Raw genomic sequence first — 26,013 nt, forward strand, 5'->3', positions numbered from 1 at the left:
GCACTGGCTTGCTCCTCCCTTCTGGGTGGCTCGAGGAGAATGGAGGCTTTTCCCTGATGAGTTATTTGTTCTGTTGAAAAGAGCTCTGGTTTTCATTTCTATCACATGTTCAGGCCCCCTGTAGCCGAGCTGACTTGTGCCTTTGATCCCTGCAGCAGGACGATGACGCCCCGAAGAAGCAGGCCCTGTACCTTATGTTTGACACTTCTCAGGAGAGCCCGGTCAAGTCTCCCCCGGTCCGGACGTCAGAGTCCCCGACGCCGTGTTCAGGGTACGGCTTCCATGAGGAGAGTGTTTCGGGTCGGGCTCTGAGCCCCGTGGCACTGCTATCCCGGTGTGGTTTCATTTGCACTGATGTATTCAGGAAGCCCACATCCGGGTCTCTGAGGATCCCCACAGACATACAAGCGGGGTGGGGGTGTTACCGGTAAGGCTGCCCTTTGTCCGGTTAACAGCCGAATGCGTGAGCCCCTTCGATCACCCCCCGCCGGTGCACACACAACTTTGTCTCGGGGAGGCAGTGTGCCGCGGCATTCAGACCTGGAGTCCCACTCCCACCCCTTACTGGCTGTGTGACCTGATGCAGGCTACCTGACCCTCCTGTGCTGCCGTCTCCTCGTGGGAAAAATGAGGGTAGTCATAAAACGGACCCTGTAGGAATTTCATGAGGATTAAATGAGGCTCTCAGTCTTCCAGGCACCCCCCAACTGTGCAGTGGGCCTGGGGGTGCCTGCCCTCCAAAGCCACCGGGAGGATGAAACGGAGAGGCTGTAAGGCAAGCGAAGTGCTGGGTAGACGTTCACAGTTAACGTGGCTGTGAATCAGCACTAGTGAGGGTCCTCTTCTGAGCCGTGTGGTGCTGGATGGGGTAAGGGAGGGGCCCCACTCTGGGGCTGGGACCCTCCCATCCCCTTACCTGCCCCTTTCTCTGAGTGGGAGGGAAAGCCCTTGCTTTGATTTCCCGAACTGACTTCCGAATCCACTCAGGGTATTGAGAATGATGGTGGGGATGTTGCAGCAATAGTCATGGTGACAGGGACCGTGTCAGGTGCCTCACATGCGGGCAGTATCTCCCTTGACCTTCACCAAGCACTGTCTCATCTCCTGTCCTACGGAAAAAGAAGCTGAGATGCAGGACACAGTCACTCCCCCCCGGGTGCACGCCGAGGGATGGGCAGTCTGCTTAACTCCAGCTTGTGCCCGTAGCCGATAGCATCTGTGCTCCTGACCCTCCCTTGTCAGCAGGCCCTGGGCTGGGGCTGGACCACCCTCACCCTCAGGCTGTCCAGCCTTCAGGCTCCCTGGCCACCCAACACCCCGCCCAGTTTCCCTCTGGGAACGCAGCTCTGGAAGCGCAGGATCCCTTGGGATGGTGATTGCGTCGGGGCATCCTGGTCAATTTCAGTGGGATTTCCAACGAGACAAGTAAAGGTGCTCTTTGCTTCCTCAGGTCGAGTTTTGAGGAAACTGAAGCCCTTGTAAATGCTGGGGCAAAGATCCAGCATCCTGTCACACGAGGACTGGCTCCCAACCAAGAGCCACATTTGCAGGTGCCAGAGAAATCCTCCCAGAAGGAGCTGGAGGTCATGACCTTGGGCACTGCTTCAGACGCGATTGAAATTGTAAGTGGGGTTGGAGGGGCCCAAGATCACTGGGGCTGAGGCCTGGGCCAGCTGGGTCCCATCACCTAAGGGTCCAGCCCTTCCGAGCAATCTCACCCAGCCCCTGGCGTGGGGCCCCGCCCAGTGCCTGGACCACAGAAGCCAGCCTCGGAGACCCCACACCCTAGCCATGAGAGAAAAGCTCTTCATCTTCACCAGTGTGGTTTGGAGTTCTTACCTCACTGCTTTATTTGCCTTCGGGGTTCTTGATTTTCCACTTCAGTCCCTTGGGACTGCACTGTTGCTTTGGAGGTGACATCAGTCTGTACCCTGCTTCTCCATACTCTAGGTCAGGGGGCAGAGAATGGTAGGGCAGGGGACACTCCTTTTGGGAAACACTTGGTTTTCCTGGGCGTTGGTGATGAGAAGTCCCTCCTGTTTACAGACCTATTTACGTCCCTCCCCTCCCAACCCCTCTGGAGCCTTGCAGAGCAAATAGACCCCCTGAACATCTAAAATGGGCCATCCTTCTAGGTGAATTTTTATTTTTCTCTCTTTTACCTCCTTCCCAGCAGTCCCCAAGAAGGTTTGAAGCCATTGACTTAGTTACTTTTAGTGTTACTTTTGTTGTTCTATATTAGTAGACCATTTATTTCTCATGCATCAGATATTTATTGAGCACCTACTGTGTGGCAGTTAGATATTGGGAAAATATTAGTAAGCAAGAAGGACGTAGATGTGACTCAGTCTCTCAAATACACACTATGGAAGAACTCGTGCATGACCCAACTTCTATAGAGTTGGCTTCTGACCTTGGAGTCTTCCCAGTCTACCCGGAAACACTTTTTCATTTGAAATCGTCTTTCTGTTATTTAGAAAATGACCTTTATCAAAACCTTTGACACTTAGAGGTGTTTTCTTGATGAGTTATATTATGTTTGGAAAACCCATCAACTGCCTTGTCTCCCCCACTGAGCTTTTCAAATAAATAAGTAAATGGTAACTTCGCTCCCACCGATTGGTTAGGGAGTGGGGGTGGCGTGGGGGTGGGCGGGCACCTAAGGTTGTGCTTCCGGGGGTGGGGGTGGGAGGGTGGGGAGCCTGTCAAGCTCAAGATGCCCATTGTCAGCAGGTGGGAATTAGGATGAAAAGGAAAGTAGTGGCACCTAACTAATACTCTCTTTAGCCTTAAGTCAGAAATGTCCAGCATAGAGGTGTGTGGTCCTTGCTCGGAATCGATGTCACTCTGTGTCTCCTCTATTTTTCCTCTGTGTCCTCCTCTGCCGGCCTTCAGACAGCTCCTGAGGGCTCCTTTGCCTCTGCTGACGCCCTTCTCAGCAGGCTAGCTCATCCAGCCTCTCTCTGTGGTGCGCTTGACTATCTGGAACCCGACTTAGCAGAAAAGAACCCCCCAGTATTTGCCCAGAAACTTCAGGTTTGTAGCCCACGTGTGACCTTTTGGGAGTTTGTGAAAACCTCAGTAGAGAATGAACTCCGAACCCCACATGCAGTGAGGCAGGATCTAACGAGGTATTGCTGGAAATGCTCCAAATGAAATCTCTTTCCCCTCAAAGACTGATGTATGGGTGTTCTTGATCCAAGATGCCAAAATGATATAAATTGTGTGATTACATATAGCACAAACCATTTGTATTTCAAATGGGAAATTGGACCCAAACAGTCATTTTTCAGAAGTTTTGATAACCCCAAAAGCAGTTTCTGTGATTTAGTCACAGAACCAAGGGTATTAGATCACCATCGAGTCAAGCTGTTTATATATATGGGAGGGGAGGCTATCTCAGACTCCCACTGAGATAACATCTGGACTCGGTCTCACATCTGGAACCAAAACAATTAGCTACTCTGTGCCTTAAACTTGACAACTTAATTTGATACCCTCTAGACTAAGACCTTCAGAGCAAACCTGGAGAGATTGTTCAGTCTTTTGAGAAGGCAAAACCATTCATGGAAACTGTTGACCATCTTGACTTAATTAAAGAAACAAAAAGGAAAAAAATCGAAGGAAACAGTGCAGTAAAAATTTTGATCCCATTGTAAAAATCATCTCATATTTGACCACACGATCCTTCCCGACAGACATTCCAAAGGGCAATTACAAAAAAATAAAAAGAAAGAAAGAAAAGAAATTAAACACTTATTTCATGATCTGCTGAGGTGTTAATTGTGCAAGAAAGCCAGAGCGTGTGTTTTTCCTGAGTACCTGTCATGACACATTCACGTGGCACATTCATTTCTTGGATGTGGGACACATTGACATCCTGTCTTGATGCATTTCCCCTGCGATTTGCTCATCCCCCCACCCCTCGGACAGGAGGAGTTAGAGTTTGCCGTCATGCGGATAGAAGCCCTGAAGCTAGCCAGGCAGATTGCCCTGGCTTCCCGTAGCCACCAGGACACCAAGGTACGGGCTTGCTGCTGCCGTGCGCTGCTTCTTGAGAATGTGGTGTGGTCCAGAAGTTCCTTTGCTAACCACTGGCTAAGCAGGCAATGTCAGGGTCCTACAAAGTAGCATCAAAGTTTCTGAAAAGCTAAAAGCATAACTCTCACATAAATAGACGCTGAGCACAAGTCTAAGATCTGCTTACCTCGGTAATGAAGGGAACAGCAGGGTGGTAAAGCAGGTTGAATGGAGGAAAATGGGAGAACCCGATACAAAGTCAGTGGAACAAAGAGGGCCAGAGTTTTATTGTAATCTTACTGCAAAGTTCAATGTAAAACTGGTTAATACTGGCTAAACAAGACAATGGACTGTAACCTTGGAGGCTTTTTGTTTGTTTGTGTTCTGCAAAAACCATTTGCTTCTCTACTGAACAAAAATAATTTGCAACTTTTCTGTTTTCTACTAGTGGATATCTAACTGTACTGAGCCCGGACCCTAATCAATAGTAAATAGTGAAACTGAGACCTTCCTGAAACCTCAGACAGGCCCTTAGGCCAGAGTCAATAGAATTACAGAAAAGCAACCCTTTTCTATAAAGGGCAGATGGTACATATTATAGGCTTAGTGGGCCATCTGGTCTCTGCCGCGGCTACTCTGCTTTGCCATTGTAGCTCAAAGCAGCCGCAAACAATGTGTAGATGAACGGGTGTGGCCATGTTCCAGTAAAACCCTCTTTACCAAAGAGGACGTTGGGCCATTTGGCCCATCCGCCATCGTTGGCCAAGCCCCGCTCTAGAGTAGAGTAAGATACTGACAGAGCATGCAGAAATCTTTTTGCCTGGCTTCTAAGTTTGGAGTAATTTTTCTTAACAATTTGAATGGGTTGCCGAAGGTGTGCAAAACTGTGGCCCCTCTGAGGATCAGGCCGCCCCTCCAGGCTGATGGGGAGCTGTGGTCTCTGAGGGGCCGCTTCATTCCCACCCCCATGCCGCACCCTGCGTTGGGCAGCCCAGCACGCTCTGTGGCCTTGAACATGTTGGTGAGCCTCTGCGGGCCTCCGTTTCTCTAGCTGTGAGATGAGGCAGGTTGCTGTAAGGGCTGCAGATGTTGTGTGGAGGACTGCGCCATGCCTGGCCCACAGTAGGTGTGCAGTAAAGGACAGTGGCTCTGGGTAGCTAAGCTTCACTTTTGCCATTGTTACCGGATCGGACGCTCACAGCATCTCTACTATAGGGGCGGTGGGGGGGGTCCAGGTCCCATTTTACAGATGGGGAAGTGGAGTCATGGAACGGATCCGAGGTCTGAGGGTGATTTACTGACCCAGCGGGAACTAGGACTCCAGTCTCCAAATGGGAGCCCCTTGCCTGTCCCATCTCAGGGAATAGCTCACTTGGTACAGGATCAGGAGTTCATGGGCTGCTCCTGCCCATGTGGTTCCCCTGGAAACTGTCCACAAGGTTGGGGGGGGCCTCCCTCCCAGAGACATCTCTCAGTGAAAGAAGGTGGTCACACTGTGGGTGTCCAGACTGGGAATGCTGGGACCCAGGGCAGGGACAAGAACATTAATACACATTGCTGACGTCCTTGTTCTCGCTGTCAACCCATGAGCTTGGGTTTAGTTTCCATGAGAAAGATTTTCAGAAAGCATCAAACAGTGAGGATTTGTTTCCCCATTAGATTTATTTCTTGATATCTCTGGGGAGTGGCTTAAGGACAGAATGAATGGCTTCAGGTCTGGCCACCGTAACTACAGTATATTCCTGTCCAGAAGTTTGAGGCAGGATTGAGCATGTTCTAGTAAGGGTTCAGATTGAGTGTGGAATGTTCTGGAGTGCCTGGTGCCCCCCTGCCTCCTTCCTCTGGGGACGCATCAGAGAGGACAGTCGGCAAATATTGGCTGGCCATTGACTTCCTGTAAATGATAGCCTGTTCTCAGACCCCGTGTCCCGCTTTTGATCTAGAAAATATTGACACGTGAATCCACTGTGTGTGGGTCGGAGAGACGGGCCCAGCCACCTCCTTATGTATTTCAGAAGGATCTGCTAGAAGAAACGTTGGTGGGGGTAGAACTGTCTGAGAGGGTAAGGAGCATTTTTCTCTGCCATGGTAACTTGTACCACTTTTTAGTTTCCTGTGGGTTTCTTGCTCACATAGACGCTTGATCGCCCCTCCCTGCATTGGAAATTGCTGATGTAGACAAAGAGAAACAGCAGCTGTGTATCCAATTTGCTCTTTTTTCTGCCCATAAATTTCAGCTGCAGGTGACATTAGCCCAGTCTTTTTGGCAGCATGGTCTTAAACTGTTGCTAACACAAAAATGAAATCACTTGGAATGAAAAGAAATCACTTGGAGGGCTGAAAGCAACATGAAATATGGCGGCGGTGGTTTCTGGTCGCTCCTTGAGCAGCTTCACTTGACATTCCCCTGTAGACTGAAAGCCAGCTGAGCGGACCGTCGAAGGACCGCAGTGGGGTTTCCTGTCTCATTAGTCAGAAAATGTTAACAACTAACTCCGTGGGGCTGGGGTATTGGGCTGGAGCTCCTTACTGTGTCTTCCACACACTTCTGGCTCAGGTGAATTCGGTTGTGTCCTCCTGGGGTTCATCTGACCAGGGTGGCTGGCTGTACGGTACAACAGCCCCGAATGTAACCAGGATGGATAGAACTGCAGTGTCCTTTCTCTGTGGCTTTGTGAGGGGTACAAGCTGTGTGGGGGATGGATTTAATCCGTGTGTATAACAGATACTGGTGGCGATCCCTAAAGCCATTGGCCTTTCTGGATGAGGGGCCCCAGATATAAAGAATGAAGGATGTGTCTGGGTCATGTGGGAACAGGGATCATACAAATGGCAAGCTTCAGGACCAGAGGAAGTCCTAGAAGCAGGCCCTTTGGGAGGGAAAGGGTGCTAATCTTTCTTCTTCTCCAGGAGTCCTGGCCGATAAAGGCAGACCTGGATTTTAGGGGGGGCGGGAGAAGGAGTTAGGTCTGGGACAACCTGAATTGGTGAGTGGCCTGACAGCAGGAGCTCCTTCCCTAGTGCTGTGTCCAGAAACCACCCACCAGCCCCGGCATTTCACAACATGATGCCTGAAAGCTGCAAGAACAGGTCTGAAGAGCAGGGACAGAGGCCTGGCGCCTGGATTTAAGCTTCTGTTTGCCGGTTTGGGGAATTGGCGGTCATTGCTCACAGCCTGTGGTGAGAAGGATGGAGGCCACGTCTTGACTCAGCGGGAAGGAGTGGCCAGTCGGGTGGCTGGTGGCGCCTCCTGTGGGCGTGAATAGGGCACATACTGAGTGTCTTCCACCTATCTGTCATCCTGAGCTGCTGTCAAATTTGGATGCGGCAGCTCCCCAAGGAGAGGCCCCTCTCCTGCCCCACCTGGCGCCATGTAGCCTGGATACCCCCCAAGGGCCCAGCCTGGTCCACTCTCCATGACCATGGCCCAGCTTGCTGTGGTTCCACCTTGGTTCCAGGTGTCAGCTTCCCCTGAGGCCTAGCAACAGGGAACCAGGCATGAGGAGGACTGTGAGCCTGGGTAAGTGTTAAGACTGCAAGGCCAGAAGGGCCCCAGGCATGCGGTCTGCAGGTCTGAGGGTGGCGGCACCCTCGGGGTCCCCTGAGGGACCCAGATGTGAGTGAGTGGATTGAGGGTTTGGAAGTTGGTTCCAAAGGCTCGTGCTCTTTCCGAGTTGTGGCCATTTCACATTTTAATTTGTGATTCTCTTGGCTTTTGGGCTCCCCTAAAGCAGCCAATGGGGCCTTATGCAGGAGAAGCAAAGCTTAATCTAAGCCTGATGTTAAAATATCAGTGAGAAACAAACCTATCTCTGTTAGAAATGATTCTCTGTTGTAAGAGAAAACCAGGGTGTGTACCTTGAATTTCATTAACATGCAGATACTCTAGGCAGAATTCAAATGGATTCTGAAGTCATCTGTTCCTTTATTGAAAACACCAGGTGGCTGGGGTGAAAGGTGATCATGAGTCACTGTATGTGGTGGTTAACCATTGTGTTTACTTAGAAAGCTCATTAATGTATTTATTTTCCCTTCCCTTCCTTGTCGTACAAAGGACTTAGGCAGCTTTAAGATCATCAGTTCCTGCATTGGTCGGATTTCTTTTCTGCCCAGCATGATAAAGTTAGATGTAGTTCATTTCCCCTCGCACTTCAGAGAGCTGGCTTGTTTGGAGTCAGAACTGAATCTCATTCTGGGAAACCTTTTGGCCAAATCCCTTAAATCTTCCATTTTTTTCCATCTTCCAAAGGCCCACGATTCGTTAGATGGTGTCTAGTGTTCTTTCCATTTTGAAACTTTATTCTAATTTTTTTTCAAAGGACACATTATTTTACTTAAAAAGTGACAGGAACAGTTTTGTTGTTGTTTTTTTTTTTCCAATCCTCTTCAGAATCTTTTGTCTATGAATTTCCTCCACAAAGACAAATAGAGTCTTATTAGTCTGGGTATAATTTTCTTTTTTAAAAAAAATTTTTACAAGATTTATTTACTTATTTGTTTGAGAGAGAGACAGAGAGCCAACAGGGGGAGGGGCAGAGGAGAGGGAGAGCGCGTCCTAAGCAGACTCCCCGCTGAGCGCAGAGCCCAAGGAGGCAGGACTCCATCTCATGATCCTGAGATCATGACCTGAGTCGAAAACAAGACCTCTGGGTATAATTTTCTGTTTACTTCCTGAGAAGTTTCCCATATGACAAGTAGAGCCTTGAAAACATTTCAGACAGCAGAGATGAACCAATGCACGGGAGAGGCTCCACACCTTGGTCTGGTGGCATGCTTTCTTCTGAGAGGTCAGCCTGCCTGCTTCTGTGCGTTGGTCAAATGTCCTGTAATGGAGGCTGCTTTAGGACCTGAGGATGGAAAGATCATGGCATCCCATTTGACAGGAGAGTGTGTCTCCAGGGCCTTCAGTGTGCTCCCTCCCCTCTCTGACCCGAGTAATCATTCGGGTCCCCCTGCGCAGGGAGCCCAAATACGCAAGGCGGGGCAGGGCCAGTGAAACCCAAGCCCGTTTTTAGGACAACCAAAACCATGTCATTCACCATGCATGTGTACAACTAACTGGGCCTAACTCTGTCATCTCCAGTCCTATCCATTAAATTTCTGCCTCAGTTTTCTAAGTCATTTCAAGTTCATGTTCTCTGACCCAGTAGTGGGGTGAGGTTGCCTATTCTTGCGATGAAAGAGAGAGTACCTTCAGGGGCGCCCCCTCCCCCTCATTGTTGGGTCTTTAATCTTGTCTGCTTCCACTTCCAAGACCAGTCCTCCCTGTTCTTTCTCCAGATCTCTCTTTCTCCTCCACCTGGGTGTTGTGTTCACTGCTCACTTCTCATCCATTTCCCCAGGAAGCTGCAGTCACACTCTGACTGGCAGACCACCATTACTCCACATCGAATTGGACTCTAGGAATCAGGTTTGCCTTGGCAGCCATGCCAGCACCAGGAGGTTAATGCATAGGACTGAGAGTGTGCTTGGTTTGGAGTCTCTTGCAGTAGAATTAGACCGCTGGCCCCTGCTGTGCTGGTTTATGATGCTCCTAACATGGCATTTCAAGTGTGATGGAAATGGCTGAGCTCTTTGTGCAAAGAGAGAAAGAGTAACCGCGGTCCTCTCCTCTCTCCCTTCCAGGAGGCTAGTGGCTGTCCTGGACAGTCAGACCAGTGTCTGTTGTGGGCGGGGGTGGGGAATCCCACCACTTGTTGAGGGTCTTACCAACAAATGCGGATATTGTCATTGATCCAGATTTCAATTTTGCCGTTGACACAGCAAACTTAAGGCAACGTAGCTGCAAAGTAACTCCTCCCTTGAGGCATCCAGAAACTAGCTTTTGTAGGTGACGTTGGTTGATAGGTTCAGTAGGCCTTAAGCTTTGTATGAGCATGTCCTTTCAAACAGAGCTAAACACATGCCCACCCCCCTCCAAATTGAAATGCAGACAGTCTTACAAAAATGATCAGATTTGCAGTTATTCAAAACTAGGCACATGCAGATTAGAATTCAGCATCGTTCACCATCAGGCTTTTATTTTGGAAGTGGAGCCTGCTGGAAAATGGCTTTGGTTCTTAAGCGCTATGCCTAAATGCCTCTGCGTGTGATAAATGGCAGTGATAAGCAAGCACCAGACATGCTTGACTCCCGAAGTGGGGAGCTGGGGAGGCCTCTGCTATTAAGCTCCTTTGTCTGCCAGTGCTGGTGCCAAATGATCAATTTCCATAGATTGTGTCTGGCCTTTCCCCACTCATCAGCCCAAGCATTTTCTCATACTTCTGATGTTCTTTGTTTCAAAACCATACAACTGACCCATTCACGAGAGGCTGAATGCAAATCCTCTTTGTCATAGGAGTCGTATTAACTTTATTATTATTTTTTTAATTAAAAACTATTCCACAGAGAGAGGCTGCTCACCCAACAGATGTCTCCATCTCCAAAACAGCCTTGTACTCCCGCATCGGGACCTCTGAGGTGGAGAAGCCCGCAGGCCTTCTGTTCCAGCAGCCTGACCTGGACTCCGCACTCCGGATTGCCAGAGCAGAGGTATTAGGGCGTGGGTGTGGCTCAAGGGAGGCCGGCTCTGGTTTCCCTGGGAAAGCTCCAGTTTCTGCCACATGTAAATAAATACACACACACACACACACACACACACACACACACGATCCACAAGGCCAGCATCTTTGGACACGGTTTTGTCCTGCAACCACTGTGGGCAAAGACGGGTAGCAAACCATCTTTGATCTTCCTAGACACCATTGTTTAATGAGCCTCTGTGGCCTTGTTTGATTTATAACAGAAAGCATATGCTTTTAGTTGCTCCCTGGTGGGGCATTGTGGGAGTCTGATATCTGGTTTATTTCTGTCTCATGCTCCGGGAAATTCTCTCAATACAATTATTGTTTGGTGTAGGAAGTTTTAATTCAATGTCTCCTTATCTCGGGTCTGTGAATTGCTCAGATCTGAATTCAGTCCTCTGGGGCTCACCGCTTTCTTCTCCCTGATGCCAGATCATAACCAAGGAGAGAGAAGTCTCGGAGTGGAAGGACAAATACGAAGAAAGCAGGCGAGAAGTGATGGAAATGAGGTCAGTCGTGATGCTTCCTGGTACCTGGGGAGATGCTTACCTGTGGTCTCATAACAGCTGGTGCGGTCTATGAACAGGGTCTTCCCAAGGCTTAACTGTTCTTCATGAGACAAGGTTTATATTTTCACAGACGTATTTTTAGTAATGTTACTGTTATTAAAATATCATGCATCTGAGCTAAATACTGCAAACAAACAAATACATTTGCAATGAAACACAAATCTCCTTCCCACTCAGCCTCCAATTCCAGCCCCCTCAGGTAGCTGCTATCCACCGTTTCTGGTGTATCCTTCCAAGAATTTTCCATTTCTGATTGCAAATGTGTGAATGAGTCCCTATACAGACTCCTTTTTTCTTCCAAAGTGGAGAGTGGAAATGTACATTATTCTACACTCTTTTTTTTTTTAACTTAGCACATCTTTTTTTTTTTTTTTTAAGATTTCTTTACTTAGAGAGAGCGAGAGAGAGCACAATTGGGAGGGGCAGAGGGAGAGGGAGAGAGAATCTCCAGCGGACTCCCCACCGAGTGTGGAGCCCGACTCGGGGCCTGATCTCACGATTCTGAGATTACCACCTGAGCCGAAACCAAGAGTTGGACGCTCAACCGACTGCGCCACCCAGGCACCCTTAACTTAGCAAATTTTGGACAGATTTTTATACAACTTGACCTCATTGTGTAACATTTAATAAATAGTCCTTGTACAGTTCTAATGTTATGAACTTTAGCAGTCTCCACGGATAAACAGGTTATCTCCGGAATTTTGTCTGAATGGTTTATTTCCATTTGCTGCATCTGTAACAGGAGTATAGTAACCACCACGTGGTTACCACGTGCCATGTGCTGTGCTTCCGGCTGGAGACACTCAGTCTCTGTTTCTCCCCCACAGCCCGCAAGCAGGGATCATCAGCCCCATCTGACAGTGGAAGGTGACTTGCCCAAGGTCCTGGAGCTTCTAGTTAGAAGAATGTGCATTTGAATCTACTTTTCTGATTCCAAAGCCCAAACTCTTTCCATGGTGCCCAGGGGCCTCCCTCCCTCATCCCGTCTGACGCACCTTTCGGCCCTTTATTTTCCTTCATGATTCATCATCATCTTAGAAGCTCAGAAACCATCTCTGGGGCTAGAACTTACCCTTGGGTTGTGATCTTAAAAAACTGTATTGCAGGTGGCGTTTTTAAAGAAACTTTGGCCCAAACGTTTGCTCTGGCCATCCCAGGGTCTGGCTGCTGCCACCGCCAAGTCTGAGAACGGCTCCTGGGGGCACAGTGCATTTTCTCCACACACCTGCCTTTCTGCAGCCGAGCTGAACTGACACGTGGGTTTTCCAGTTGCAAGGGAAGATAGGAGTTAGAGCGCGACCATTTTCACAAGATGGAAGATCTGGTGCGATGCAGAAAATCTCTGATAGTCTTGCTTCATTTTTAAGTCTCAAAGTGTGGAAGTAGGGAATAGATGAATTTTTAAAAATTGGTTGAAGAATTAGTACATTTACAGTGCACTTAATTGCAATGGCAGCTGCTGGTTAATTATCAGAATCGGCTGCCTTCGTGGCTACCGTTTTAGGTAGTGAGCAAATGATTTAGGTAATCCTATCCCCTGCTTTCTAGGTCAAATAGTATCTTCCTGAAAATTCTCCTTAGTTCCTTCTTCCTCCTGATGTTTTTTGTGACCACTTCTGGAGGTGAATCCCAGTGTGCTGTTCACATTGATACTGAGGCCCTGTGGTGGCATCGTTTGAGAATCTCTTTCTTTGGTCTCTCTCTCTCTCTCTCTTTCTGTTTTTGTTTTGTTTTGTTTTTGGTAGGGGAGTGGAGGAGGGAGCAGCATGGCTGTAATTTTTTGCCTGCCCTGAACATGAAAGCAGGGCATGCTGGGAAGGCTAGAAGTTCCATCTCTGGGGGCTCCCCCGGGGGCTTCAGCGGGTGCTGTTTACTAACCAGTATGGTAGGACTCAGGGGTCACCAACTGGCACAGCTGCACTCGTGTTTGAAGGCCCACATGTCCACCTCTGGAGCCAGACCTGGCCAGGTAAAAATCGGGCTCGGCTTCCTAGCTGCTTTGGGCCTGTTCCTTAGCTCTGTCTGACTGGCCTCATCTGTGGAAGAGGATGGACCTCAGCGCCTCCGGGCAGTAAGGCATAAGGGGTCTGAGAAGGCTCCACAGGCGTATGTCTGGATTCGAATCCTAGCTCTGCCACTTTGTAGATCCTAGAAAGGTTCTGGATGACCACGTGCCTCAGTATCCCCATCAGCAATTCTGGGGACCCTCAGGGCACCGCCCCTTGGGGTCGCTGTGAGGACGAGATGCAAATACAGTGCCACTGAAGCAGCTGTGGACCACAGGTCTCCCCACACCGCTGCAAGGACACGTCCCTTACCTGCTGTGGCCCCACCTCTGTCCTTGGCAGTGATGGGTTTAGACGGTGCAGCCCCAAAGGTCCATTGCTGTTTTGGGATTCAGGGATACAAGGAGGTATTGATTAATTACAGAAAACACAAACTGCTTCTGTGTAGGATTCAGAAAGAACCCAAGTGTCACCTTTTTTGTTGTGGGTTGGCCCTTGAGTGAGGCACTCTCCTTGGGGCCAAGGTCAAGAAGGTCAGTGACAGACACCCAGCAGCTGTGAGGCCTTTAGACTTTGCAGAGTGCCTTCTGCTTTCACTGGCCTATTTAACCTCATCTGATTCCCCCATGATCCTACATAGGGTCTAGGGAAATCCTCACCATACCAGGGAGTAAGCTGAGCCCCCAATGTGTGGGACCAGCTGTAATCAGGGTCTTGACTCCATTGGTGGTTAGCAGTTCTTGGTTCTCTTGTGGAGAATAACTAACTATTGGATAATGTAAGTGAAACCCTTGAGTCTTTGTTGAGAGTTTCCTTCCAGAAGGTTGACTTTAGAAGGAGGGCTTCTTCACTCCCTGGGTCTTTCCACCCGGGGGCAGCAGTGAGGCAGTCTTATAAAGAAGGGATCTTAGTGCTTTTGTGTAGCCATGGTTTGGTTGAAGCTATCCAACAAGTGTTACTGTTCCCCATGTCCCCGCCTCCAACACAGGTGACTAAGTAGTGGCCCCTGGGCCTTGAGGAGCTGCTTCTACTCACGTACTATGATGCCATATGTGTGAGACATTTTAGAAAATTCAGATAAAATGTCATGAAGTTCAGAGGAGAAATCAGGGAAGGCTTCCTGGAGGAGATAGCATTTGACTTGGACCTTGAGAAGCAGCTAAGACAATGAGAGGTGGAAATAGGGCAGGGAAGGTCATGGAGGTGAGAAACCCCAGAGCCAACAAAAACTCATTTGTTCTCATTGAACCACTTGGTTCGTGATGGCGGGGAAGGAGGTAAGCTTGATGAGAGTGATCAGGCTTAGGGTGTGGAGGGCTTGGATTGTCAGGCTGAAGATTTGGTCTTATTTTTCTTCTCAGTGGGCAGTGGGGACACGTGGAAGGTTTTGCACAGGGGCATGGTGTGGTCAGAGTCCTGCACTAGGAAAATGGCAGGCGAGAATTCTACCACTGAACCACCAATGCTGTACTAGGAAAATGAACCTCCCTGGGTGTGCAAGAAGAGGGTTGAGGTTGGAGGTAAACCTAGAGGGGTGAGCCAACTATGACAAAGAAATAAGACTTGTCCTCTAGTGTCTCGGTCAGGCTGCTGATGTCCAGCACATGGGCCCCAGTATCAAGGAAAAACCATACTATTGTCACGGTTCCAACATGTTTTTGCTTCTCTTACAGGAAAATAGTGGCAGAGTATGAGAAGACCATCGCTCAGATGATAGGTGGGTGTCGTGATGGGTGGGCTCAGGCCTCCCCGAGGCTTCTGACTCACTGGGAGGGCTCTGAAGATAGACTCAGCGTGTGTTCGTCTTAGGCCCCTCTTAGAGCACGAAGTCCTTGAGGGAGAGAGCAAAGCATCCCAGAATGTGAGTCTGGGGGCCTCCTGGAAACACACGCGAGCATGTCCCTTAGCATTATTTGTGCCTGTGGGAAGCCATGGCGGTCACCTCCAAGGCCACCATTGAGCCAGGACTGCCCACCTCATGGGGAGGGAGACTTGGGTCAGTTCCTAGGATGTTTGGGGGAGTTTTTGCTCATGGGAGACACTAAGAATCAAATCCCTAAACTCTAACTTAGACTCAAGTGACAAAATCCTCAGCCTTACGCAGGGTTCTCGGGCAAGGACAGTGGGACCCATGGTAGTGCTGCTGCCCGCCCCACCTCTCCCCTCCCTCCTGTGATTTACCTGACCTCACGGAGATGGCCACGGACTCAGAATCCATCTTAACCCGGAGTCCCTGGCAGCGAGTACTGACGCTGCTTTGGCCTGCAGTGAAAGGTGACCTCAAGTCACAACCGATACCCACCTGACTCTTTAAAAAAATAATAATAATGAGAAAAGATCCTGCAGAATTTCCAAGCCTGTTTTTACACTGATGATCACCATTCAAAAATGATGTTATGACTTGGTGGGGGGTGGCAGGGAGGAATCTCTCTATTTAACTTGCTGCTTAGGTCCGTGATACTAGTTTTAAAAGAAACTTTTACTCCTAAGGACGTATGGAGTAAAAAATCCCAGCTCACCGCAAACCAGTTTCTGTGTCGAAGCTGGAGGCTGGGTGAACAGATGACTCCTCTCTCTCAAACGTTTGGATCCGAGTCACCCCACACCTCTGGCTCGTCCCAAAATAAATATGAGAGCAGGCTTGGGAATGGCAAAGAGGCCAACAACTGAGTGCTTTCTATTCAAAGGAGCTCTAATTTTGATGTATTTTAATAAAGGCCATTTCTCCCAGATCTCAGGGAAAGCCCATTTGGGGTGTTTCTAAGGATCAGCTCATGGTATATGCTTTCTATCAAATGAAACTACTTTATTAAATTGGTATAAGAATTTATGAATACATATGGATGAGATAAAAAAACGAAACTCTTGGAACTGAAACTGCTGTAAAAGTAGTCAGGAAGAAGGATTTATGTCTTCCAATATACAGCGTTTGGCACTCTGAGCACAACCTTTTGGCCTCCTGGAGTCTCGGGTTGTGAAAATGCACCTCAGACCTACGGTGGCTCATCTGGAAAGATCCCGCGTCTCAGAGTTCTTCGCTGTTATTTTTGCTCTTGGTGATGACATTTGGGCCAAAGTTGAGATGGGGGTAAAAGGGCATGAGCTTTGCCCCTGCGAGAAGGCTGTCCAGAGCCATCTGTTAGTACTCAGCTGACAGTTTTGATACAAGCAGACATTCCCTCTTAAAAACCGAAGAGTAGGCTCTGTCTGCCTGCCTCAAGTGGTCTGTCCCTGTTGGACAGAAAAGATGATTCAACTCTGATTTCCTCGCAGCGTATTTGCAGGTGAGAGTAGTTAGAAGCACATTTCAACTCTAGGCAAGCTGAGTGCGTGGAACCCTGACTCCAGGGGTTCTGGCTACGCACGCCCACCCCCAGCACCCCAGCCCCTCCCCTGGGGAGACCTGGTATGTTTGGCCTGCGGATTCCTCTCTTCAAGAGCTGTGACCTCACCCCTCCGAGCCTTTTCCTGTTTGGGCGTGTTTGAGCACTCCCGGCAGCTCCTGAGACCCCTCCAGCGTCCTGAGTGGCGAGTGGCACTGTCATTCCGGGGGGGGTGACAGAGCACATCCGCCCCTGGTTCCCCATCCTCATGCACCTTCAGTGTCTTCTGCATCAGCCACTTCTCAGACCTTGTCCCTCAGGTGGCACATCTGTGCCTGTCATCCCATCAGTCACTATTGCAGGGCATGTGGATGAGGGCTGCTGTGGGTTTCGAGGTCCTCGTCACCTTGTAAAAAGGCGGCTTGGGGCTGAGGCACAGCTGGGACTTACTGTCGCTGTGGGTGGCACCTGCCTCCTTTCTGGGCAGGCCGTGAGTGGAAGCATACCCACATGGCTCATCTGGGTCTCCTCTCTCTCTTCTGGTTTTCGCCCACCTCACCAGCATCCCTGGTGGGAGGGAAAACTCAGGCCCCAGGAGCTTGGCAGTCCGGGGCAGAATGAACATCAGTAGTGTTTTGAAGTTAAAACCAGGTTCCACCCGACCTACACGAGCTCCTCCTGGCTCCCGCCCCGCTCTCTGGCTTCCGTGTAACCCTCACAAATGTTCCACGCCAGCCCGACATCTGTCCTGCCATTATTGTCCGTTTTCGTGCCATGTTACTAAAACCGAGCTCAGATATTGACTATTTAGGATTCAGAACAAAAAGAGACCTCTGTGCTTTTTGCATTCCAGGTTGTTGCAATTGATTTTTTTTTTTTTCCTGCTTTCCTAACAACTGCTCTGATTATCTGTTTTGCTTTCATTTTCTGTTGCTTCTTGCCCTTTGCTTGCAAAACAAACAGGCAAGCCTGGTAAGTAAATGCTTTTCACCTAATTTAACACTTGCCCATCGCAACCAGTGTTGGTTTGTTTGTTTCTGTTTTTGTTACTTGTGCTGTTGTGTATTTGCTGCATTCTCCCCCACCCCCCCCATCCCCTATCCCCCCACATGGTTTAATAATGTTTTGCTTGAAGAAGCCAGAAACCTCTCCAGGGGTACTGTTTTGTGGTTGAGGCTAGAGCCTTTTGAGTTTGGGGCTGATTTTCTGATTTGAAGAACCTGAGTGCATTTGTAATTTACAAAAAGATTGGCGATGCATTCTCACCTCCTCGGTCTCCTGGGAACCGGGAAATTCTATTTTTACAAGCGTTTATGGGGAGGACAGGAAACCTGAGGCCGGCTAAGTCTCAGATCCAGGAAATCAGATGGACTCCGTTTGATAAATGGCTCTTCACGAGCCAAGTGAAATGTATACATGGTCCCAGATCAGCCTGGAATGTGCATTGTGCAGTGTGCTGAGGACTAAGGAAGCAGCTAAGACTCAAAAGAGTAAAAATAAGCGTTGGGTTACTGGTGAACCTTTGAAGCGGCTTTCCTTTTAGGAATCTAGGTGTAGCAAGCCGGCTGCTGGCAGTTTGGTTCTCCCTGTATGTTTAAAAGCTCCCCCTTTGTAAGTCACTGTGACGCTACATCACGCTAATTTGGGGGAGCTGGTGATGCTGTCAATAATGGGTCAGTGATCCTGGGTTCTTACTGTGTGTCAAAGGCTTTATATACATTTTCATTTAATCTTTCCCCAAATACCATGAGATAAATACCGTGAGCCCCTCTTTCAGCTCAGGAGGCTGAGACTCACGGAGGTTAAAAACCCAGCCCAGGGTGGCCGGGCTGGGACGTGTCAGAGCCAGGACGGAACCTGAGCAGTCAGGGTCTGGCTCCTGGGTCCTTCACCTCTGCCCTGGTAGCGGGAGCTCTGAGAGGCAGGGCTGGACGTACATCAGGCATCTTCCAGGCCTGTGGCTCTCCAAGCGTGGCCCCCGGACCTGCCGCCTCAGTGTCATCGGGAAAACTTGGCACAGATGCAGAGCCTCGCAGACCTGCCAGACCAGAACCACTGGTGGGGATGGGGACACTGCAGCCTGTGTTCAGACAAGCCCCCCTCATTTGGGTGTGCACTCATGTGTGACAACCCTTTCGTTTTGGAGATGAGGCCCCGGGCCCCTGAGAGTCGGGACTTTTGAGTAAGTTTATCTCACAGCTGGAGCTAAAACCCAGGATGTGCCCCCCTCCCCGTCCCTGGGCGCTTCCCTGCACAGCACATGGCAGAATAGGCCTAACTGCAGGACACAGGAAGATGCCTATCTATCCATAACCTAAGGGAAAGAACCCAAAGCAGCATCCCCCTGCCTTTTTTTTTTTTTTTTTTGAGTTTTTATTTAAATTCCAGTCAGTTAACAGTGTGATACTAGTTTCCGGTGTACAAGATAGTGATTCAACACTTGCGTGCAATAGCCGGTGCTCATCACAAGTGCCCTCCTTCACCCCCAGCCTCCCCCTGATTTTAAGGGAGCTCCCAGGTCTATTATTAAGAAGCCAGTGGAGAGGCATGGTCATGAGCGCGGCTCTGGGTTTGGATCGGGCTCCGGGGCCAGGCTCCCCTCGCTCATTCCCAGCACGGATGTGTTGGGGCATCCTGTGACTCAGGCACTGTCCTGGGCCCTGGGATAGAGAAGTGGACAAAACAGACTCCTGCAGTGTGCATTCTGGGCAGACAGCCGGCAGACACACGGGCGCTTGCATGTCTGGCCGTCGCTGGCGAGGGAATGGACTGGAAAGTAGAGAGGAGGCATTCCCCGCAGGTGCTCAGGAAGGCACCTCTGGGGAGGTGGCCTGGTGTCAGGGACCTGAGTGAGTGAGCTCTGGGGCCACTGAGCCCTGGGGCAGGCCCGCCTGGGGTGTGCCAGCTAGTGTAGCTGGGGCAGGTGGGGAGGGAGTTTGGATTTCATTCCCAGTGCATAGGGAGGACCCCGGGGGGCTCTGAGCTGGAGCCCGGTGACCCAGTTTGGACTTAAGGAAGTTTAGCTTGGCGGCCGGGCGCTGGCTTAGGAGCATTAAATGAATAGAAGAGTGAGCAGGGCGCCCGACGCGTGGAAGAGCTCGGTGCACGCTGGTTGTCGTTTCGTCTGTCATCATTTCCAGAGCCATCCACCCTACGGCGGCCAGCCCTTGGAGGTAGTCCTGGGCATCAGGACCCCTGCCCAGGTGACCTGGGGCTGAGGGGAGGACAGCTCTGCAGAGCTCCTTCCCCCAAGAGTTCTGAGAGGGGGCTTCTCCCCCCTCCACTCTCTGTTGTCACCAGAGGTCCAAACAGATGGGAACAAAAGGTTCCTCCCCCACCCAGACGGGTGACCAACGGGCCAGCACACAGAAGATAGCGCCGTGTGGGTGAGGGGCTTTTATGCGGAGTGGTCAGAGAAAGCCTTTCCCATAAATACGAGATGGTTTGCTAGCTGTTTGGGGGAGAGTGTTAGCGGGTGGTGGCCCCAAGGGGTGGGGTCGAGGACGGAGCCGTTCCTTTTACTAGGATCAGCCACTCTGAACTGGGCCAGAATTAATTCTTTTGGACATAACTGAGAAACTCACTTTGGCAGAAAGAGCTCCATTTTTCTCAGAGTTAAGACATTTGCTGTATCAAAGGAAATGTCCGTTTCTGTGCAAAGCAGAGTTTCAGGGCTGACGGTGATGTGGGCTTTGGTTCATGGGACGTTTTAAGGCATGAGGAAATCTTTTTTCTTTTCCAATAACCATCTCTTTGTTTTGATAACACATAGAAAGGCCTGTTCCTCAGAGCCCAGACTACTGTACCTTGTAATCTCGCTCAACACAAAATTCAGTGATTTTTTTCTACCTTATGGATCTGTTTGCTGTCGTCAACCGAATAGAATCACTGGGGCCTTGAATATGGATTTTTAAGGGTCTGCATCGATCAGGTTCAAGGACAGTGGCTAGTTTCCGTCCCATCTCACACTGCAAAGGCCCAGGTCCGGGATGCTGGGCCCGTGGGTGTTGTTCCTTTAGAAACAGAGTCTGGGTGGGCTCGGGGGGTGGGGGTGGGTCTGTCCAAAGTCTGGGATGCCCTATACTCAGGCTGAGTTGCATCTGAGGCCCCAGCTGCCCCTGAGACCGGGTTGGGATCCCCCGGCCCCATCGTCTGGATCCTTGTGTCTCTTGCCAGAGGATGAGCAGAGGGAGAAGTCCGTCTCCCACCAGACCGTCCAGCAGCTGGTCCTAGAGAAGGAGCAAGCTCTGGCCGACCTGAACTCCGTGGAGAAATCTCTGGCCGATCTCTTCAGGAGATATGAGAAGATGAAGGAGGTCCTTGAGGGTTTCCGCAAGGTATGTTCATGTCGGGGCAGAGCGGGACGCTGGACAGGGTGGGTGGGGAAAACTGGAGCAGGTTGGGAGAGATTATAGGGACCTGGACTTGGCGGGCCAGGGTTCCAGCAGCATCAGGGAGTTCTCGGGGTTCCCACCCCCCGGGGCATTTCTTCTGTGGGCGTGACCTCTGTCCTCTGTCACGTCAGAATGAAGAGGTGCTGAAGAAGTGTGCACAGGAGTACCTGTCCCGGGTGAAGAAGGAGGAGCAGAGGTACCAGGCCCTGAAGGTGCACGCGGAGGAGAAGCTGGACAGGTAACGCGGCCTCGGGTCCGCTCCCGGAGGCCTCTCAGCACCCCGCCAAGGCAGGCCGGGCTCTCCAGTGGCACACTCACACTGGCTTGGGGAGGGCGGGTAATCCACTTGTGCTTTTTCAGTGTGGCTTGTGATAATAGTGTACTCTTGAGCATTTTGATAAGTGAAGGACACACGTTGCAGTTTCCAGGGCACCCACTCAAAGCACCGCGGCATCACGGGAATGGGGGCTAAGGGTGGGGCGTTCTCATGGGCTCCTGCTGCCCAGAGCTGGGAGGAAGAAGGTGGGAGGGGTCTATGGGGAAGGGTGACCGTTCCTGAGCATCCCCCCCGCCACCGCTGTTTCCACAGGGCCAACGCCGAGATCGCGCAGGTCCGAGGCAAGGCTCAGCAGGAGCAGGCTGCCTACCAGGCCAGTCTGCGGAAGGAGCAGCTTCGGGTGGACGCTTTGGAGAGGACGCTGGAGCAGAAGGTAAGAGCCGAGGGCGGGGGGGCCTCCACGGGGTGGGGCTGGCCGGACCCAGAGGCTGGGCTTCTCTGTGCTCCCTGCAGCTCCTGGGACAGGTTTAGACCTCGTGAGCATATGCTTGCTCTCCCTCTAGAAGATCCAGTGTAATGCTCGCCCCGAGACTGTCCCCCTTCTTGCCTTTCCTGGAATTGCTGTCTGCTCCGATGTTTATTGCTGCTTTTCATTCCTTGTCAGCATTCATCTGTCACACATTTACCAAGTGTCTACAGTGTGCCAGGCAGAGTACCTTACCCCACATCCAGCGTGCTTTACTGGTGAGGGAATGGGGTAATCACCAGGCCATGTTGGGGTCAAAAGGGCCCCAGATGTCCTCCTGCCTCCATGGATGGCAGAATCCTCCTGAGGTTCCTCAGCTTGTCCTGATTTCTGGTCTAGCGCCCAGTCTACCATACATACCTTCTCCCTGGGTATCCAGACAGGAAAACCCTTCCACCCAGGGGTGTCGTATGAGTCTGAATCTGGGTAAGTGAGTGCCACACAGCTCCCTTCCTTAAGTGTGTCTCTAGAAAGGGAGTTCCCAGACAGCAACCCCATTCTGGTTGATTTACTGAGCCTTAGGAGTCCCTTGGATGGTTATCAGAGAGCCCAGTGTCCTGGGGTAGCATCACTTCTCATGCATTTGGGCCTTAGAGGGCAGTCATGGTGGGGGGGGGGGGGCGCGTCCTTTATGGGCAGATGGCATCTGAAGTCCAGCATGTCTCCCAAATGGTCTGCTGACCCAAAAGCACCCAGTGGCCTCTGATTGACTCCTTTCCTGTGCCCATACCCGCCAGGTTCCAGGGGGACTGGCTATGGGTCCGAGGTGGGTCTGGGCCAAGCAGTGGGCACATACTACCTCTCTCTTCACCTAAATGATGTCAGGGACAGAGCCCTGGGACTCAGGAGCCTCAGGTTCTCCCCCCCCACCCCCACCCACTCCCCGCCATCCATTATGACCCTGAGCAAGCCTCACACTTGCCCTCAGGTTGTATAGGTTTGTCATGTTGGAGGTTGAAACCTGAAGATTTGGAAGAGTCCCTCAAAAGGGAAAGAAGCGAAGAAGCGGGACTGGCCCAGATATGCCAAATCTCTTCAACTGCCTCAATCTTCCAGGCTCTGCTCCTTGTTCCTAGCAGGGAGCCCAGAGTCCGAGGCATCAAACACAAGCATTTGCTCCTCCCATCGATATTTATTGAGGGCACTGCATTGCTCGTCTGGAGCGGGTGTTTATTTTGTATTCTTTGAATATTGATAATCCATGTGTAGCATATTTGGTGACTCTTGAGAAGTGAAATATTCATTTAAAGTAAGGACCACATTCCCCCATCATTTTGGGCAGGAAGGCAGTTGTGCATCAAATGTTTCCAGGTGAGAAATGTAGCAATATATTGGTTCCCTTCTATTTCCCTCAGGATTTGATGGTGTTTGAACTGCATCATGGTGTTAGCTCAAGTAATAGAGGTAAAACCAGAGTTGGGATAGGTGTTTTCTAGGCAACCTGGCCTGTTCAGACTCTTCCACTTGCCAGATGAAGGTGATGCTACGTATTCTGGCAAACTGAAAGACAAAGAAGAAGGCTAGGTAGCGTGCCCAGTTTTGGAGAACAGAAAAGATACAAACAGATCTATAAACATAATTCAGTCTTAAACTAAAACCGAGGAGGAATGGGTTCATCACACACGTTCTCCCCTAAAGGACTCTGAGTGATACGGAGGGGTCGGTCTCTGTTTTAAAGAGATTCAGAAGCATGACCTCCCCCCACCAGGCCCTTCTTAATCGGAGGCGCTGGGCATTTTGCCCAGTCAGGGCGCTAGAAACCCAGTGAGCTGAGCTGCACGATGGCCGAGTGCTAGACAGTGGGTTGCTGGTGCCAAGATGGAGCTTGGAGAACCTACAGGAATCTATAGGGAGTGGGTCTGCTACTGCCTCTCAGCGGTCAGTCGCCGCACATTATGTTTAATAAGTAAAACAGCAAAGCCATCTGGGGCCAGGCCAGCCTGAATTCTCCGGGCTTCCGGTGTCTGACCAGCTGCGTGACCTTAAATTAAGCACAACACTTAACCTCTCTGAGCCTCGGTTACCCACTGGTAAGTGCAAATATCAGTGGCTCCCCCGAAGGGACTGGTGTGTGAGAACCTAGCGGGGCCAGTGCCTGGGGCATGTTGAGCACGGTGACTGGCACACGGGAAGATGGAAAGTCGCCATCCGCAGCCCCAGCAGACGCTGTTGTGGCAAGGATCCTTCCAGGATTCAAGGTTCGAGCCACGTTCCCATAGAACATCGTCTTCCAACAGACGTTTCGGTGCTTCTCAGAATCGAGCCTCTCAGAGCTGAAAACTCTAGAAGGGGGTAAGCCGAGGTGCTGTTCCAGGTGATTCTCTCCTAGTGGGGGCTGGTGGCTGGACTGCAGTGAGGGCTGCGTTTCTCTTCTATTGAGGACCTCTCGACTCTTCCCAATATGGACACAGTCACGGGTGGCGCCCAGAGCCCAGCCTGGAAACACAGGACACGTGGCTCCGGGCGGGACCGTGTCTCAGGAGGTTTCCACGATTTCCAAGGAAGGGCCCCCATTACAGTCTCAGGGGAGAGGCTCGTGGTTAAGACTCACCTTCCACGGGGACCTCAGAAAACTGGCTGCAGTATGTCCCTGGGATACCAGGAAGATTTAGCCCCCTTGGAGAGGGCTGTTCGACATTGGCTGTTGAAGCAGATCTGCATCAGAGCAAAGCCTCACCTGCCCTTGGACTCATCCCGTTGGATCCCCACACTTAGAGCGTGGACGGTGTTGTCTGATCGTTGGTGCGAGCATGTGGTTGGCTTCCCTTGCTTCCCAGCATGGGGAGGGCGTGGTGCGAGGAGCATCTGAAGCCATCTTGCGTCTACCCCTGCCTCTCTCCTCGACTCCTTGTGTCCACAGCACCTCTAAATAATGCTAGCAACCCTATTCGAGTAGAATTGCTTAACCCCTCCTGGTGGCATTTCTCAAACAGACCGCCCGAGAGCTCACCCCGGACCCTCTTTTGTGTCCACATCCTTCAGAGGCAAAGAAAGTGAACCCATAGGAGTCAAGCCTCTACTCTATGCCGGTCACTGTGCTAGGGAGCTTTACGTTCTGACTGCATTCCATTCTCAGAGAGATGCTGTCATCCACATTGTAGAGAGAAAGACAGCAAGGCTCAGAAAGGTTGTGTAACTTGCTCAAGGTCACGGCTAGAGCTGGGGTATGTACTTAATATTATTTGTCTCCATGTCGTTTCTCTTACTGCATTAGATAATTTCAGGGGGGCCCAGAAACCTGGAGGGCCCCACACCCCTGAAAAGCCCAAAGATCATTCTGATTGGCTTGATTTCCAACAGCCAGGAGATTTCAGCAACCTTTTTTTTTTTTTGTCTTCACTTTCAGAATAAAGAGATAGAAGAACTCACCAAGATTTGTGATGAACTGATTGCCAAAATGGGGAAAAGCTAACTTTGAACCAAATGTTTGGACTTGACCATTGCGTGCAATATGACCGTCGGCTCACTGCTGTCCTTCCGGTTACGTGGACAGGTTCTGTTTTCACTTTTTCGTATGCACTACTGTATTTCCTTTCTAAATAACGTTGATTTGATTGTATGCAGTACTAAAGGAGACTATCAGAATTTCTTGCTATTGGTTTGCATTTTCTTAGTATAATTCATAGCAAGTTGACCTCAGAGTTCCTGTATCAGGGAGATTGTCTGATTCTCTAATAAAAGACAAATCGCTGACCTTGGCCTTGCCCTTTGTACATGAGTTCCCAGGGTGAGCGGCTTTTGGATTTAATATGAACATGTATAGCTTGCACAGGGACTCTTGCCTTAAGGAGTGTAAACTTGATCTGCATTTGCTGGTTTGTTTTAAAAAAAAAAATGCATGTTTCGAATAAAATTCTCTATTGTAAATAAATTTTTTTCTTTGGATCTTGGCAATACGTGTGGCTCTGATTTATTTTCTGGGAAGGGTTGAGTCTTTTCTGGCCTTTGTTAAAATCATATCAGATCTGGCCCTTCACTCTTCTCTGGCTCCCTTCTCTGTCCATGGATTTAAAGAACATTTCCTTCGTTATCGTGGAAACCGTTCGTAAGCTGTTTGTAAGATGGAAGCTAATGAGAAGGATGGACTTGCTATTTAAATGATGCAGTGTTTCGAATTACCGTAGATTTTGGTTTTACAAAGCCTCTCTTGAGTTTTGACGCGAAAGTCTATTTCCCTTTACTGGCTCGAGGAAATAGCAGGCTGTCCCTCTTCCTGTGTGTTCCTTAGCATATGACCGTCAGCCTGGAAACATTGCCCAGTTCCCTCTAAAGGACCAGGCCCGGGCGAGCGGTTACCCATGGGAGACAGGTAGTGAGGCCGCTTTGGAGACGAAA

At 50.3% G+C, this 26,013-nt stretch overlaps 1 protein-coding gene across 7 annotated transcripts in view; it reads left to right on the top strand.

The window, feature by feature from the left end:
• The window catches only part of LOC110592778 (transforming acidic coiled-coil-containing protein 2), a 162,569-nt gene extending 137,001 nt beyond the window's left edge, over window positions 1-25,568 (top strand). For 3 of the 7 annotated variants that reach the window (XM_044916172.1, XM_044916170.1, XM_044916171.1), the window contains exons 9-17: window positions 156-271; window positions 1,451-1,622; window positions 10,408-10,551; window positions 11,016-11,092; window positions 14,832-14,875; window positions 20,658-20,818; window positions 21,007-21,113; window positions 21,465-21,585; window positions 25,025-25,568. In XM_044916172.1, the coding sequence (XP_044772107.1) occupies window positions 156-271; window positions 1,451-1,622; window positions 10,408-10,551; window positions 11,016-11,092; window positions 14,832-14,875; window positions 20,658-20,818; window positions 21,007-21,113; window positions 21,465-21,585; window positions 25,025-25,090 (1,008 nt within the window). In that variant the 3' untranslated portion in view covers window positions 25,091-25,568. Of the gene's footprint in view, window positions 1-155; window positions 272-1,450; window positions 1,623-2,895; window positions 3,037-3,933; window positions 4,024-10,407; window positions 10,552-11,015; window positions 11,093-14,831; window positions 14,876-20,657; window positions 20,819-21,006; window positions 21,114-21,464; window positions 21,586-25,024 lie in introns of all 7 variants that reach the window. The other 4 variants (XM_021703883.2, XM_044916173.1, XM_044916175.1 and 1 more) reach the window with 2 other exon arrangements.
• The last annotated feature ends 445 nt before the right edge of the window (window positions 25,569-26,013 follow it).

Source organism: Neomonachus schauinslandi, chromosome 6 (assembly GCF_002201575.2).
Source record: "Neomonachus schauinslandi chromosome 6, ASM220157v2, whole genome shotgun sequence".
NCBI lineage: Eukaryota > Metazoa > Chordata > Mammalia > Carnivora > Phocidae > Neomonachus > Neomonachus schauinslandi.